Source organism: Puma concolor, chromosome A2, assembly GCF_028749965.1.
Source record: "Puma concolor isolate L17-30 chromosome A2, mPumCon1.1.hap2, whole genome shotgun sequence".
In the NCBI taxonomy this organism is placed as follows: domain Eukaryota; kingdom Metazoa; phylum Chordata; class Mammalia; order Carnivora; family Felidae; genus Puma; species Puma concolor.
The window spans coordinates 5,270,007-5,285,877 of record NC_141668.1 but is presented as its reverse complement, the minus strand read 5'-3'; the positions used below and the strand labels follow the sequence as shown (position 1 = coordinate 5,285,877).

Genomic DNA, 15,871 nt, shown 5'->3' with positions numbered 1-15,871 from the left:
TTAACTAAATGTAGTGAAACAACGAAAACACTGGGAGGGTGTTGGGGAGTATAGGGGGTATATTTTAAGGGCTAAATCAGCATTTATTTATTCACAGCAGAAAGTCAACAAAACCTAGCACAGATACAGCAGAAGCACCAGCACTTAGAGTTATTGACGTAACTAGGAGAAGATGAAAAGTGGCTGCCTGGGGGCAAGGACTCAAGTGTGGAGGCAGAATAGGACAGGGGCCGGCCAGTCATCAAAAGTCTTTGAAAGCTATTTGATCTGCAAGCATGTGTATTTATTACTTCGATTAGCCTACTGATTCTTTTAAATTAGTCACAGATTATTAAGATTATATTATATTAGACTATACAATATATGTAATTATATACATTATAATAATTATATACATTATATTATATTATATATAGATTATATTATATAATAGGTTATCAAGTTATATTATTTACCCAAATGGAGAAAAGAGCTTTGGGCAGGAAGAGCAGGATGGCTTAGAGCAGTTACCGGCAAACTTTTTTTGTAAAGGGTCAGATGTAAATACTCTAAACTTTGTGGGCCGTGTGGCCTGTAAACTACACAACAGTGCCACTGCAGGGCAAAGCCCACAAGAGACGTATGTAAATGAAAGAACACAGCTATATTTCAATAAAATTTCATTTACAAAAAGAAGCAATGGGCCACAGGTGGCCTGTGTGATGTAACTGACCAACCCCTGGCTCAGAAGAACAGTGAGATCAAGTGGGAGACAGATCCAAGCTATTAACAGTAGAAACTTTCAAAATAACGTCTCTTCATTCCTACACGTTTTCCTGTCTCACAGACACCTACCCTGTGGCCCTTTACAGCCAAATTCTCGAGCTGCTCAGCTCTGCTCACTCAAAGCTAAGGTGTGGTTACCACGCCCACCAGCATTCACACCGCTCAGGTCAGGCAGTCCAGACCTCACCCGAACCCAGTTGACGTGCCCGCTGCAGCACTCTGATGCCTCAACTGTCTCTCCCTGTTGAAATTCCACACTTCCCACTCCCTGTATAGACCGCTGAGCTCTAACATCAACTCTCTTTCTCTCCTACTGACATGGCTAGTGTTTATTTTCAAAAGTTCTTTCAAGAAAGGTATTACCAGGGCTCCATTCATGGTACCATGTAGAAAATTGTGAAAGACATTTTAAGAGTCTACAAGAATATTTGAGTCAACTATGATGGAGTAACTGGGACAAGACCCTTCTCCCTTCATAAGATACTAGAAAACGGACACAATGTAGGAAACACTTGTTTCAGATACTGAGCAAAAGGCAGAACAGGACTGTGGTTTCTGAGAAGAGGGAAACAAGTGAGGTCGGTCCTACAATATTCTGTCCACAGACATTTTCCGGAATGCTGCGCCGAGAGGGAGAAACCCACAAGGCATCAGGGTCTCGCTGAGTTGAGGACACATGGTGGAGATCTCGGAGGTTGAGGCAGTTGCAATTTGCAAGACAGGGTCCTGGAAAGGAAGGAGCAATAAAGAAAAAGAGCTCCAGAAATCCACACAGAATTTCCCTCAAGTCTTTGGCTGAACACCAAGCTGCATTTGTAGGAGGTCAAACAAGGACACACAGCCAGGACCAAGAATGGCTACTGGGAATTTGCAAGCTGGACCTTTACAAGAGTTAATACAAGGCTGAAGACATCTGAATCTCAACCAGTCGGAGTAAAGAGACACTGGTGAAGGAGGTCATAGGGAGCCGCCCGGGGGGGGGGGGGCAGGGACATGAGGGGAATTCCGCAGAGATGTCAAAAAGGCCATGTCTCACGTATCAGACTAAACTAGTGCTAGAAAAGCAGTTACTAAAGTGTGACCTAGGAAACCCTCAGGGGTCTGTGAGGTCAAAACTATTTTCATAATAACACTGACATGTTACTTGCTTTTTTCACTTTAATCCACTTATAGTGATGTTTAAAAAAATTTTTTTTAACATTTATTCATTATTAAGAGACAGAGCATGAGCAGGGAAGGGGCAGCGAGAGGGAGCCACAGAATCCGAAGCAGGCTCCAGGCTCTGAGCTGTCAGCACAGAGCCCGACACGGGGCTCGAACCCATGAGCTGCGGGATCATGACCCGAGCCGAAGTCAGATACTCAACCAACTGAGCCATCCAGGCGCCCCAACTTATAGTGATGTTTTACAGAGGCTATGTGATATGTAAAATATAAAACCTCATTACATGACATCGTAACAAACATGCTTGAATATTTTTGTGTTTTAAAGTATTCCTAGTTAACTTCTAAAATGGTAAATATTCAATCATTATTACCCTCATAAACAAAAACTCTATGTGGTCCTTAATAATTTTCAAGACTGTTAATGGTTCTAAGACCAAAAAGTCTAAGAAGAGCCACCTCAAAGTGAAGGTTCTCGAGGCCTATCCCAGAAAGGCTAGAGAAGTTTCAGAAGGTTCGACTGTCCGCAATAACTTCCTGCCAAAACAAAAACTCCTTACTTCTTATAGGAACAAAACCCAAATTCCCAACAATATAAGCAAAATACACAACTGCCATAATCAAAAATTACTAAATTAAAAACAAAACTACATCCTCATAAGGGGAAAGGTAAGCTAATATTGGTCATAATAAGTAATACTAATGAGAAATGTCAGACATGACAGAATTAGCAAACAATCATCTGTATATACGATGACTTGAAAGAAAAAACTCAAGAAAACATTTTAAACTATGAGATAACTTAAACTATAAAATAAAACTAAGATTAAAAAATACAATCATCTCCATGAAAAATCCCTGGATGTGCTTAAAAATAGATTAGAAAGGGAATCTATCCCCAAAAACCAAGAGCACCCTTTACACCCTGTATGTTAGCCAACTTAACAATAAATTATATTTTAAAAAATAGATTAGATACTGCATAATAAAAGTGACTTTGGGGAATAAGCTAAAGGGCAGAAAGAAAAACTGGAAAAATATCAAGAAAGTGAAAGCGATCTGGGACTATATCCTACAATTCTGTGCACACACGACTGAGACTCCAGAAGGGCAAAAGGGGAACAGAAAAAGAAATACCAAGAGATGGCCAAAATTGCTCCAAAACGGATTTAAAAAAACCAACCCACTGATCCAAGAAGCCTAACAGAAAATGTCTTTTCCTATATGGATGAGGGCTAAGAAGGAACATGGGGAGAGACCAGGTGAATGATGGGTTTTCATACAGTTTTCTGCTTGGGGTCAACCTTTATTGTCAGTAGACAGAATGCATCAACCAAACCTCGCACCTGAGCAAACTGCAGGATAAAGTATCTTTGAAAAGCATGCCTTTTTATTTTTATTTTTTCAGGATAACCACTATAATTTCAGACCACAGATTTATTTTTTATAAATCTTTTTTTGATGTTTATTTTTGAGAGAGACAGAGACAGAGTGTGAGCGGCGGAGGGGCAGAGAGAGAGGGAGACACAGAATCTGAAGCAGGGTCCAGGCTCTGAGCTTCCAGCACAGAGCCCAATGCAGGGCTCGAACCCACGGACCGTGAGATCATGACCTGAGCCGAAGTCGGACACTTACCCGACTGAGCCACCCAGGTGCCCCTCAGACCACAGATGTATAGAGGAGTTAACACTTGAAAGGCAATATTTAAAGCACTTAAATATAGTTATTTATGTCTAATAATCCTAGCAAACAACACTTGATTAATTATACAAAATGGAAAGAGCATGATATACTCATCAAATTTCAATACATTTTTAACTGATTTAAATTTAAGTATATTTACCTTAATACTGACACAGTATGGATGGTAACACTGACCACACTGAGAGCAGGCAAGTAATCTTCCCTCTGCTCCTTGGCCAAAGCTGCCACAAACTACACACATATCCTGAAATTAAAAACACATGAACGTAATAATTTAGGTTGGCGACTAAGCTCAGAATATATGAATTTTATTTTTTAAATTACCTTCGTAGCTAATAAAGCTCTACAGCTCAACATTAGACAACTTCAGCATGTACAGGAGAAAGCAGAAGACAGTAAGTGTTCAAACCTGATGCAAGGTGAACTTGTCACTGCTAGAAAACAACACCACTGTATTATGCATAGAGTTTTCTTCTTCATCCTTATTCGACGAAAGATCTGCAGCAGACACCTATAAAAAGCAAAATACACAAAATGCAGTCACATTTATCACTTGTATGTTTAGTGGAAAAGGTTCAGAAGACTCCTTTTCAAAATACGATTTTTGCCAAGGCCTGCGGTAACAATTCCGAGTTAGATTATTATTGCCAAGGTTAAGACTGCAAAAGTGGAAGTCAGGACGCTTTTTAGTCACCTAATGGTCTCTTCAGAGTTACAAGTCCCGTGGATCAGGAAGCAATGAAAAAACATAAACTATCTTTAGTAAGACTTAATTAACCAGAAGTTTTCATCAAGAAACATACAAAAAACCCCTGTATCTTACTTGTGAGCATATACCTATATACGTGTATACATATATGTGCCCCTCTATTTTAGTCACTCTTAAAACCAGCAATTTGGCTAGTCAAAACTGAGATGTGCTGTGAGCAGAAGTATCCAACAAAAAAGAATATAAACACAACTTGTATTTAATTTTGTATATTTTACATATTACATGTTGAAATGGTAACAGATATAAATTCAAAAGATATACATTAAAATTAAATTTCTCCTGCTTTTTTTTTTTCAAGTGTACTTTGAGACAGAGAAAGAGAGAGAACGAGTAGGGGAGAGGTAGAAAGAGAGGGAGAGAGAGAATCCCAAGTAGGGTCTGCATCATCTGCACACAGACCGCCATGGGGCTGGAACTCATGAACCATGAGATCATGACCTGAGCCAAAATCAAGAGTAGGAGGCCTAACGAACTGAGCCACCCAGGCGCTCCCCTCTCTCCTTTTTTAATGTAGCTACTATAAAGTTTTAAATTGCTTATGTAATACATATTTCCTTTGGACAGCACTGCTTTAAAATACTATTATTCTGAATAGCAAAATAAGCAAAATTTCCATCTTAGCCAAAGGATTACCAACCAAAGATATTCATGTCTAAAAACTTGGCTAAATTTCACCAAATCAACTAAGTACAACTGGCTTAAGAATTATTTCCAGAATGCTTATCATGAAAAAAAGCTCTGAATTAGTTGCTTAAGAAAAGAACAGGTTGGCCAATGCCAAAATTTTACAATATGATCCTCTTGCATGGAAGGACATGAAACACATTGGTTAAATTCAACATAAAAAGTAATAGTGTTGTTCTTGAGAAATGTTCTTGAGAGAATGACTAAATAGAGGCATATATTACATAATATTATATTAATATTAAACATTATATTTTTCATTGCAAATTAAGTTTAAAAGCCATTTTAATGGACAGTACTACGGTTTTATTATAGAATCAGTCACAAAAGCAATTTATAGTCTAAACTACACCATAAGGGAAAACTGTAGGCAACCTAAATATAGTCATCACTAGCGAACTACTAAAACCACGGCAAATCCAAACTGGAAAATTATGCAGCATTTAAAAAATAGTGGTAGAAATTTGTTTGAATTTCCATCAAAAAACAAATAAACAAACCACCAGGCACACAGCTGAGTGGAAAAATAAGCTGCAGAATAGTATGTGAGGTAGGGCACCATGCAAAGTAATTGCATGTGGTCCACTGGCACATATACACAGTAGGATGAATCATAAGAAATTGCTGTTTTTCCAGATTGAAAATGGTTGAAGAGGGGCGCCTGGGTGGCGCAGTCGGTTAAGCGTCCGACTTCAGCCAGGTCACGATCTCGCGCTCCGTGAGTTCGAGCCCCGCGTCGGGCTCTGGGCTGATGGCTCAGAGCCTGGAGCCTGTTTCCGATTCTGTGTCTCCCTCTCTCTCTGCCCCTCCCCCGTTCATGCTCTGTCACTCTCTGTCCCAAAAATAAATAATAAAGACGTTGAAAAAAAAATTAAAAAAAAAAAAAAAAAAGAAAATGGTTGAAGATTGGCAATTCCATATGGATCAACCAAATACGTAAATTCACGAAACTGGTAAAAGGAGGAAAATCAAGACCAAAGAGGCAGTGATGGTACAGATAACTTTGATCGATCAGTATGTTTTAATTGTTTTTAATATATTAAACAATATGTATCTCAAAATTAGCAATTTAAGATTTTAGCAAATCAAACAAGAGGGCTCTTAAAGTAAAATAATCATCCCATTAGTAATAATTAAATGTCCACTAAAAGTGAAGTTACCAGTAATTTACCCACAAGACTAACAATACATTGAGAATATTAAAATATATAACTGTGGTAATAGCTAAAATATAGTAAACAAAAGTATACTGAAATTAAAAGTATCCATTTTTACGTCCCCATTTCCAAAACAGAAAACAAAATAGGTTTTATAATTGAATGATACCCAGTGAGTAGGCTCAAAGAAATGATAACATGTTATTATTTTCAAAGGGAAAATTAACCAGAGAATGCTTTTATTTGGAATAAAAAATAAGGATGGACTATAGTATTCCCAGTCTGAAATGAATCAGAAATGAAATCTGTATAGAAAGCTGCAATATCCCTCAGATCCAAAGAGCATATTTAAATGCTAAGTGCTGAAAAATCAGGATTTTTTTAAACAGCAATTGTACATGTAAGAAGGAAAACAGTATCATGCAGCTTAATGACCCACTGTTTTATTTTTATACATTATTTCATGACCTTTAAACTACTAGATATATAAAACCTACCACAAGGCTTAAGAAGGCAATCTTTGAGAGAGTACGTACTGCCTATATACATATTAGTCTGATTTGTCCTAAAGGTGACAGTTTTATTTGCCTGGACCACAGATATAAGCTTAAGAAAAAAGAAAGCTCTAACCTAAACCTCACAAGTGGGTTCTAAGCAGGAACATAAAAAGCAAACCAAAAACAGAGCAAAACAGTCAAAGTGAGAGGAAGAAAACAGTAAAGATCAGAGTAGAAATCAATGGAATGGAAAACAGAAGGAAACAAAAAAAAAAAAAGAGAGAAAAATTAATGAAAGCAAAGGCTGGCTGAGAATCAATAAAATTGATAAACCTGCAGCAAGACCAATCAAGAAAAAAGAGAGAAGACATAAATCACCAATACTGGGAATGAGGAAGGTGACACCACTACAGATTCTACAGATATTAAAAGGATAACTGGTCAATAGATCTGTCAACTTACTTTAAATGGGCAAATTCTTTGAAAGACAAATTCATACAAGAAGAAATAGATAACCTAACTAAATAGCCCTATACCTACCAAAGAAATTGAATATGTAGTTAAAAATCTTCCATGATGACAGAAAAAGGCAACCTCTTCAACAAATCTTATTGGGAAAACTGGATAGCACTATGCAAAAAAATTAAACTGTACCACTTTCTTACACAATACACAAAAATAAATTCAACATGGATATAAATTTAGAACCTGAAACCTTAAAAATCTTAGAAAAGAGCATAGACAGTAGTATCTCTGACATCAACCATAGCAACATTTTTCTAGACAGGCCCTTTGAGGCAAATGAAACAATAAATTAATGGGGCTACATCAAATAAAAAGCTATTTTTAAAAAAAAATGTTTATTCGTTTTTGAGAGACAGAGAGAGCGCGCACGCGCACACGCGTGTGCAAGCATGAGTGGGGGAGGGGCAGAGAGAGAGGGAGACCCAGAATCCGAAGCAGGCTCCAGGCTCTAAGCTGACAGTACAGAGCCTGATGTGGGGCTCAAATTCACAAACTGCGAGATCATGACCTGAGCCAAAATTGGATGCTTATTAACGCACTAATCCACGCAGGCTCCCCCAAAATAAAAAGCTTCTGCACACCAAAGGAAACAATCAACAAAAACTAAAAGGCAACCTATGGAATGGGAAAAGATACATGTATTTGCAAATGACATATTTGATAAATAGTTAGTATCCAAAATAAATAAAAAACTGATACAATTCAACACCTAAAAGACAATCCAATTAAAAAATAGGCAGAAGACACAAACAGCCATTTTTCCAAAGAAGACACCCAGATAGCCAACACAGAACAAAGAAGTCACCCAGATAGACATGTGAAAAGATGCTCATCACCACTTACCATCAGGGAAATGCAAATCTGTCAAAACCAAAAACACAAGAAACAATAGGTGTTGGGGAGAAAAAGGAACCCTTCTGCATGGTTAGTGGGAATGCAAACTGGTGCAGCCACTGTAGTAAACAGTATGGAGGTTCTGCAAAAAGTTAAAAATCGAACTACCCTATGATCCAGCAACCAAACTGCTGGGTATTTGCCCCCAAAATACAAGAATACTAATTCAAAGGGATACACGCACCCCTATGTTTATTGCAGCTTTGACAATAGCCAAGATACGGAAGCAGCCCAAGTGTCCATCGATTGATGAAGATGTGATCGAAGATGCAGTATAGGGGCACCTGTGTGGCTCAGTCGGTTAAGTATCCGACTCTTGATTTTGGCTCAGGTCATGATCTCAAGGTTCATGAATTTGAGTTCTGCCATAAACTCTGCACTGACATTGCAAAGCCTGCTTGGGATTCTCCCTCTCTCTCCCTCCATCTCAAAACCAAAAAAAAAAAAAAAAAAAAAAAAAAAGAAAAGAAAAGATGTAATACACATACACACACACACACACACACACACACACACACACACACACACACACACACACACCAGTATTATTCAGCCATAAAAAAGAATGAAATCCTGCCATTTGCAACAACATGGATGGAGCTAGAGAGTGTAATGCTGAGTGACATAAGTCAGAGAAAGACAAATCCCATATGATTTCACTCATATGTGGAATCTAAGAAATAAAACAAATGAGCAAAGAGGAAAAAACAAAACAGACAAACTAAGAAACAGACTCTTAACTATACAGAACTGATGGTTACCAGAGGGGAGTTTGGTAGGGTATGGGTGACATAGGTGATGTGGATTAAGGAGTGAACTTGTCATTGTAAGCACAGGTGATTCAAAAAAAAAAACTTTAAAAAAAATCTTGTCACAAAGAAAACTCGAGGCCAAAATGGCTTCACTGATGACTCTATGAATAATACAAGAATGTTTCCAATACACAACTTGTCCAGAAAACTGAAGACTCTATTTCGCAATTCACTCAAGGAAGCCAGCTTTATGCCAATACCAAAACCAAAGAAATTATAAGAAAATAAACCAATACTGCCATGAACAGAAGACATAAAAAGTCTAAAAGTTTTAGCCATTTGAATCCAATAATATGAAAAAGATAAAACATCATGACCAAGTGGAATTTATCCCACGAAGACAAGACTTCTTTAGCATACAAAAAAGCCAATCAATATAACTCACCATATCAATAAACAAGCCATAGGATCATTTCCGTAAATGTAGAAAAAATGTTGACAAAACCCAACATCTACACTGTTAAAAGAAAAACATTTCAGCAACTTAGGAATAGAAAAGAGCTTCCTCAAACTGACTTAGGATGTTTATTAAAAAAATAAAACAGGGGCGCCTGGGTGGCGCAGTCGGTTAAGCGACCGACTTCAGCCAGGTCACGATCTCGCGGTCCGTGAGTTCGAGCCCCGCGTCGGGCTCTGGGCTGATGGCTCAGAGCCTGGAGCCTGTTTCCAATTCTGTGTCCCCCTCTCTCTCTGCCCCTCCCCCGTTCATGCTCTGTCTCTCTGTCCCCAAAATAAATAAACGTTGAAAAAAAAAAATTAAAAAAAAAAATAAAACAAAACTAGAGCTAACAGCATACTCAATGATGCAAGACTAAATGCTTTCTCTCCTCAAGTTCAAAAAGAAGACAAGGTTATCTTAACACTTCTACCTAACACTGTATTGAAAGTTACAGCAAATGCAATAAAGAAAAGAAGTGAGGGGCGCCTGGGTGGCGCAGTCGGTTAAGCATCCGACTTCAGCCAGGTCACGATCTCGCGGTCCGTGAGTTCGAGCCCCGCGTCGGGCTCTGGGCTGATGGCTCAGAGCCTGGAGCCTGTTTCCGATTCTGTGTTTCCCTCTCTCTCTGCCCCTCCCCCATTCATGCTCTGTCTCTCTCTGTCCCAAAAATAAATAAACGTTGAAAAAAAAAAATTTAAAACATTTGCTGTTCCAAATAGCTAAGAAAATGAAAAGACAAATCACAAAATAAAGAAAATATTTGCAAATCATATACATGGTAAAGAACTTGTGTACAGAATAAAGAAAACTCAAAACTCAGTAAGTCAAAAAATTTCATATTTTTAAAATGAACTAAAGATCTGAAGAGGGACTGTATCAAAGAAATATATAAATAAGCACCTAAAAAAGAAGACGAACCATACCAAGTACAGGTAAGTATACGGAGGCTCTGGCAGGAATCTCACACACTCTTGCAAACATAAAATGTCACATAAAATTGAAAAGCAGTGTTTTCCCAAAAATCTAAGCATACAGCACCTACCGTATATCTGGCCATCCCATTTGTAGATATTTACTCATGGGAAAATAACACATACACCCACGTGTAGACTTAAGCATAAAAGTTCATAGCAGTTTTGTTTTTTGGGGTTTTTTTTAGTTCTGTTTTTAATAGCCAAAAAAAATGGAAGCAAGCATAACATCCTTTAATAGGTGAACAGAAGTTACGCCAACTGTGGCACAAACCGAACCACCCGCTTGTCTCCTGAACGTAAAAGAACAATCAGAATTTTAAAAATAGGATTCTGGTAAAATAGTAAAGTTACTACATGAAATATTTGCCACTATTTGCCAATTATAAATTTCTTGAATCCACATTTAAATAAAGCCTGATATACATGCCAAGGAGCAAATAATTATAAATCTTAAAATATATCAAAGATACTCATAAAATTTTCAACATTTTTAGAGTTATGTGCTAATCTGCAACACTGCTAGTTTCTTCTGTAAGCCACATTACAATAAAAAACTTAAAACACCAATATAATAAAGTTTTTCAAATAAACTCGGTAATGTAACAGGAGTTTGCTCTTATTAAAAATAAAGGAGCAAATAGCAAATATATTACATACAGGTTTTTAGGAACTGTTGGCATAGAAGGATCAGAGTCAAAGAGGACGGTAAAAAAAGAGAGAAAGGATGGAAAATATTAATGAAAACTTAAAAAGAAAACCTGACCAGAGGTGTTGGAAAAAAAAAGAGTAGGGATAGAGTAAAATAAAAATTTTGGCTTATTCATGTGACTCTTACAAACTAATAATTTTACAAATATTATCATAATCTGTCAACATATGAAGGATGGCACCAAAGGTAATGGGGGGCTCCTGGGTGGCTCAGTCAGTTAAGCATCTGACTTCGGCTTAGGTCATGATCTCGCAGTTCGTGGGTTCGAGCCCCGCGTCGGGCTCTGTGCTGACAGCTTGGAGCCTGGAGCCTGCTTGGGATTCTGTGTCTCCCTCTCTCTCTGCCCCTCCCCAACTCCTGCCCTGTCTCTGTCTAATCAACATTAAAAAAAAAATTTTTTTTTAAAGGTAACGGAAGTGAGACTTACCCCAGGTAACACAACTGCTCCGATTCCACTTTTCAATTTTGACCTGCCTCTGCCGCCTCGTCCTGACAGTCCTGCACCACGAGGTCTCCGCTTCCCCGGAAATCCTGACCCACGGCCCTACACAACAGACAAGGAAAAATCAGCCCTCTGCAAAAGTCCCAAAGAATTTTAAAATCCAACGTGAGATAAAACATTTTATTAAAGGCTACACAAATACTTGCTTTGCTCTTATTCTGATCAGATGATAAATATTAAGAGACCAGGCTTATTATTTTTATCTTTCAACACGTATTATGCAACTTAAAAATATAAGCATCCAACGCCTACAACCTTAGAATCAGACGCTGCGTCTGTCGTGAATGCTCTGTCTGCATCGGCAAACTCTGGCAGTACTTCCCCACCTCCTAACCCTAAGTCCTAGGTGGCTCGACAGCCACAACCCCATCCAATTGGTATTCAATAGAGAGCAAGGATAAGGAAAGACCGTCTTGCTGAAGGTTCTCTCAGTCACTAGAGCTTCGAAGAGCTGCATGTACGGAGTCCTTACTACACATCCGCTCTAAGCACTTTTTGCTCCCCACTGTCTCACAAGGTCAGTGCTGTCTTATTACCCCCATTTTAGAGATAAAAGCACTGAGGGATTAAAAGCAAATTGGTCAAAAGTCCAGAGCTAGCAACTCTGGCTCCAGCGTCCGCAATGTTAACCAGTAGTCTCCACTGCTAAACTGCATCACAGCTGATTTCTGCACACAGAAATCACACAGCAGTCCTTTCCCTGCCATTAAAATTGTCCATTTCACTATTCCGTAGCTGTCTGTATGAACTGAACAGGGGGCCTCACTCTACCACAGTATGTAGAGGACAAAAGCGGATAACAAGGTAAAAAGTTTGTTTTAACTCATCCGGATAATAATCACTTGAAACGTAAATAAAATAACTGATCTGAATTTTTACCTAACACACAAAAATACTCTATGGGAAAACAGGTTAAACCCTTTGATATTTTCACAAATAAATACCAGGGTTGTTTTCGTTATTGTTGTTTTCTTGTTTATTCTACCTGAAAAAGCCTGACATCAACACATACTTACAACATTATATATATTTAAAAGTATTAAAATAGGAACATCCTGATATTTTTTCCATAAAACGTTAAATAATATGTCACATTTTAAATTGATATCGTTTGTACTGTAGTTTGAAATGCTGAACTCATTACCTATTTGGCTGCGTAGTTTCCAAGGTGATAATTTATGGTTATGTTGTAAGCACAAAACAGATACACGTGAACAAAAAGGGGGGTGGTATTTTTTTCCCTTCAGTGTTAATAAATACAGTCAACTTCAAACTGCCTCTCCTTGTTATCTTAAGCTGCTCTGCCTTTAGATCTCTTGCGCTTCTTTGAACAAGGGCTAAGGGAGGGCTGAATTGGATGGTTTTGTTGATAAGCATAAAAGATTTTTTTAAGTCAATTATTAAATCAGGATTATAGCAATCTATTTTTCCCTAGCATCTAAAGATACAGGTGAAAATTTGTGGTATTTGCTACAAAACTGTCAAAATATCTTTCATGGTCTTCAAACAACTATCTCTACTTTCGACACATTACATGATATCAGAGTGGGTTGAAAAATAGTTTTAATGGTGACAGAAATAAGAAAGTGGAATCTAGAACTCCTTTGAATTCCGTGATTAGTCTAAATTAAACAGCCTAATTCCAGAATCACATTAAATATACAAGATGAAGAAAATTATCTTCTCTAGGTGGTATAGTATTTTAACTTTTCACATTAATTTTTTACCCTCTAAAATGCATCCGACTACATAACTTACTTCAAGAACTAGGAGAGTCCTCCATCAATGACATGAAAAAGAGGCCCTATAATTTTGAGGTTATTAACGCAGACAGTGAAATCTGCTCCGATTCTGGTATTTCTTCTCCATTAGCACACAATAGATTAATGTAGTTTGCTTTTGTTCTTTTCTAAGCAACAAAATTTTATGATTATCATGAATGAGCAAGTCCTTAATTACTTTATAGCCTACGTGACAAGCATTTTCCCCCACAGAAACACTGGTAATTACAACATAAAAGGAAGCAACCATAAAAAGCAGTTATTAAAAATTCACACTTAAAACCAGTCACGTCAAATTGCAATTTAATTTCCTCCTAATCCAGATTTTTTTAAGTGCAAGCATGTTGATTCTTTACACTAAAATTTTTAGATTAAAACAGTGGCCCTGTAATCTGAACTATTTATCTAGAAAGGAAAGGTTTAATTCTTAACTTCTACTTGGATGAAACCAGCCAGAAAGAAATGATACATGAATGTAAATGCAATTTTATTTACCACTTTGATGCTCCAAATGGCACTGCCAGGAAGCTGCCTGGGTTTAAAAATTTCCCGACCTTCTGAAATGTCTGGGGACCAGGAAGGTGGGCTCACTGTATTATGGGTACTCCAAGCCCCCTAGGATACGGCAGGTGAGAAAATAGATGTATAAAACTCAGCAACGTAAAAGGTCAAAGCCAGCAACTGAGGAATTTTAGAACAGCAGAAACAAATGCAGACGTATGGAAATTTAGGACAAATTGCTTCAAGGTAGGGAAAATAAGCTTATCACTTACAGTGACTTTTTACTTCAATGTTTGCAGCTACAATTTACATTAAATATTTTATTCTGGTTGAAACATCAGCACAATGAAACCTACTAGAAATTAAGGTTTATATGACATTGACATTGACTCATGAACTTCAACTATAGAACCAAAATATAAATAAAAGTCAGTTAAATTCTAAGAATTAACACTATAAGAAACTATTCAGGGATTATTTTCTTCTAACAACTATCACTCTACTGGGAAAGAGAAATAACCTTAAAGGATGTTATGTACACCTTTGGCTATAAACAACCAAACCAGTAGGCAAAAAAAAAAAAAATCAGAACATGAGAAATGAACAGATACATTCGCTTTAAATTGTGGAAAATTAGGTTGCCATCTTAACACGCAAATACCAGTATAATCCTAGCATCTGACTTCTTCCTGCCAGTGTGACCACTAGTTGTGGTTTTGGCTTTTATTTTTATTTAGAGGGCTATTATCCTTACATTACATCCAAGGGACTAATTTGTACAGTGAAAAATGTTAAAGCAAATTGTCCTAAATTTGCAAATTAAAATGCCTAAGATACTTGATTATTTATACAAGAAACAGTATCTTATTAAAACAGTTAAAATGAAAGTAAGACATTTTACTTTTTAATAACCACATTCAGCAATAACCTGAACTAATCTGATGAAGTCGCTCATTAGCATAAAAAAATGCCTACTCCACAAAGATAACATTTTAAAGAAAAACACAAAACAAATGTCAAACAATAAAGAACCTATTTTGAATTAGGTAATTCGATAATGCGCACTGTAACTTTTACCAATTAAAGGACCCAAACTTAAGTAACACATTACTTACCAGGTTTCTAGAATATTATCAAACAAGCGGTAGCCTATTAATCACATAAAACTACCACCAGGAATTTAAGTAATCAACCAAAGAAGAGCCTGACTACCCTTTGGGGAGCAGATAATTAACGCACTAACAGTATTTTGAGAAAAACCACACAAGGGAGGCACTTGTCTCACTTTTAATTAACCTACCCTCAAGCTCAGTGAATGGCTCTGCTGAGTTTACTGACACGTGAATTACCTCGCTTTCCGCATCAAATCGACTTGCCTCTACACCTCTGTCTCCTTTCCGGCTGCATCAGGGTCTCTGGTAACTGCTACGTCGCCAAAAGTCACGTCTCTATTCTCCTTTTACTCCAACTGTCCACACCTACGTACAGCTCTGCTGGGTTCCGCTCCGCACGTGTGTGAATGCTCCTCTCCGCTCCCTCGCTGACCTTTCTGTCCCCCGTGCATGTTCTTCCTCCCGCTGACCTCCAAAGCCTGTGTTTCCCGAGGGCTAAGGCCGGGACGCCTCTCCTCTCCGTGTCTCTTCCTAAACGGTGTGATCTTTCATGAGGGCTAGAACCACCATTTGGCATGTTGCTGTCTCCCAAACTTCCGTTTCTGATTCCAACGTGCTCTTGAAGACGGCAGCATGGCTCTCAACTTCCTTCTTAGCACTTCCATTCTGTCGCACCAACACTCTCAAGTGGAGCACGTCTCCAGTCTCTCCCGTGCCCCGAACCGTCTCACAATCTTCCCCATCTTCAGAAATGGATGCCAGCCCCCGGGTCAGAAACCTGGGAGTCATCTGATCTGTGCTTCTCCCCCATCACTCTCCCCTGCCACTCCTTCGATCCAAACCATCCGTGACTTCAGCACTTTCTACCTTCCAGTTTTGT

General features: G+C 38.1%; 1 protein-coding gene across 6 annotated transcripts in view; it reads right to left on the bottom strand.

Moving 5' to 3' along the window:
• The window catches only part of KMT2C (lysine methyltransferase 2C), a 288,984-nt gene that overhangs the window by 80,157 nt on the left and 192,956 nt on the right, over positions 1 to 15,871 (bottom strand). For all 6 annotated transcript variants that reach the window (XM_086685695.1, XM_086685705.1, XM_086685722.1 and 3 more), the window contains 4 exons: positions 13,874 to 13,993; positions 11,523 to 11,639; positions 4,042 to 4,143; positions 3,772 to 3,876 (listed from right to left, as the gene is read on the bottom strand). In XM_086685695.1, coding sequence (XP_086541821.1) covers positions 3,772 to 3,876; positions 4,042 to 4,143; positions 11,523 to 11,639; positions 13,874 to 13,993 — 444 coding nt within the window. The remainder of the gene's footprint in view (positions 1 to 3,771; positions 3,877 to 4,041; positions 4,144 to 11,522; positions 11,640 to 13,873; positions 13,994 to 15,871) is intronic.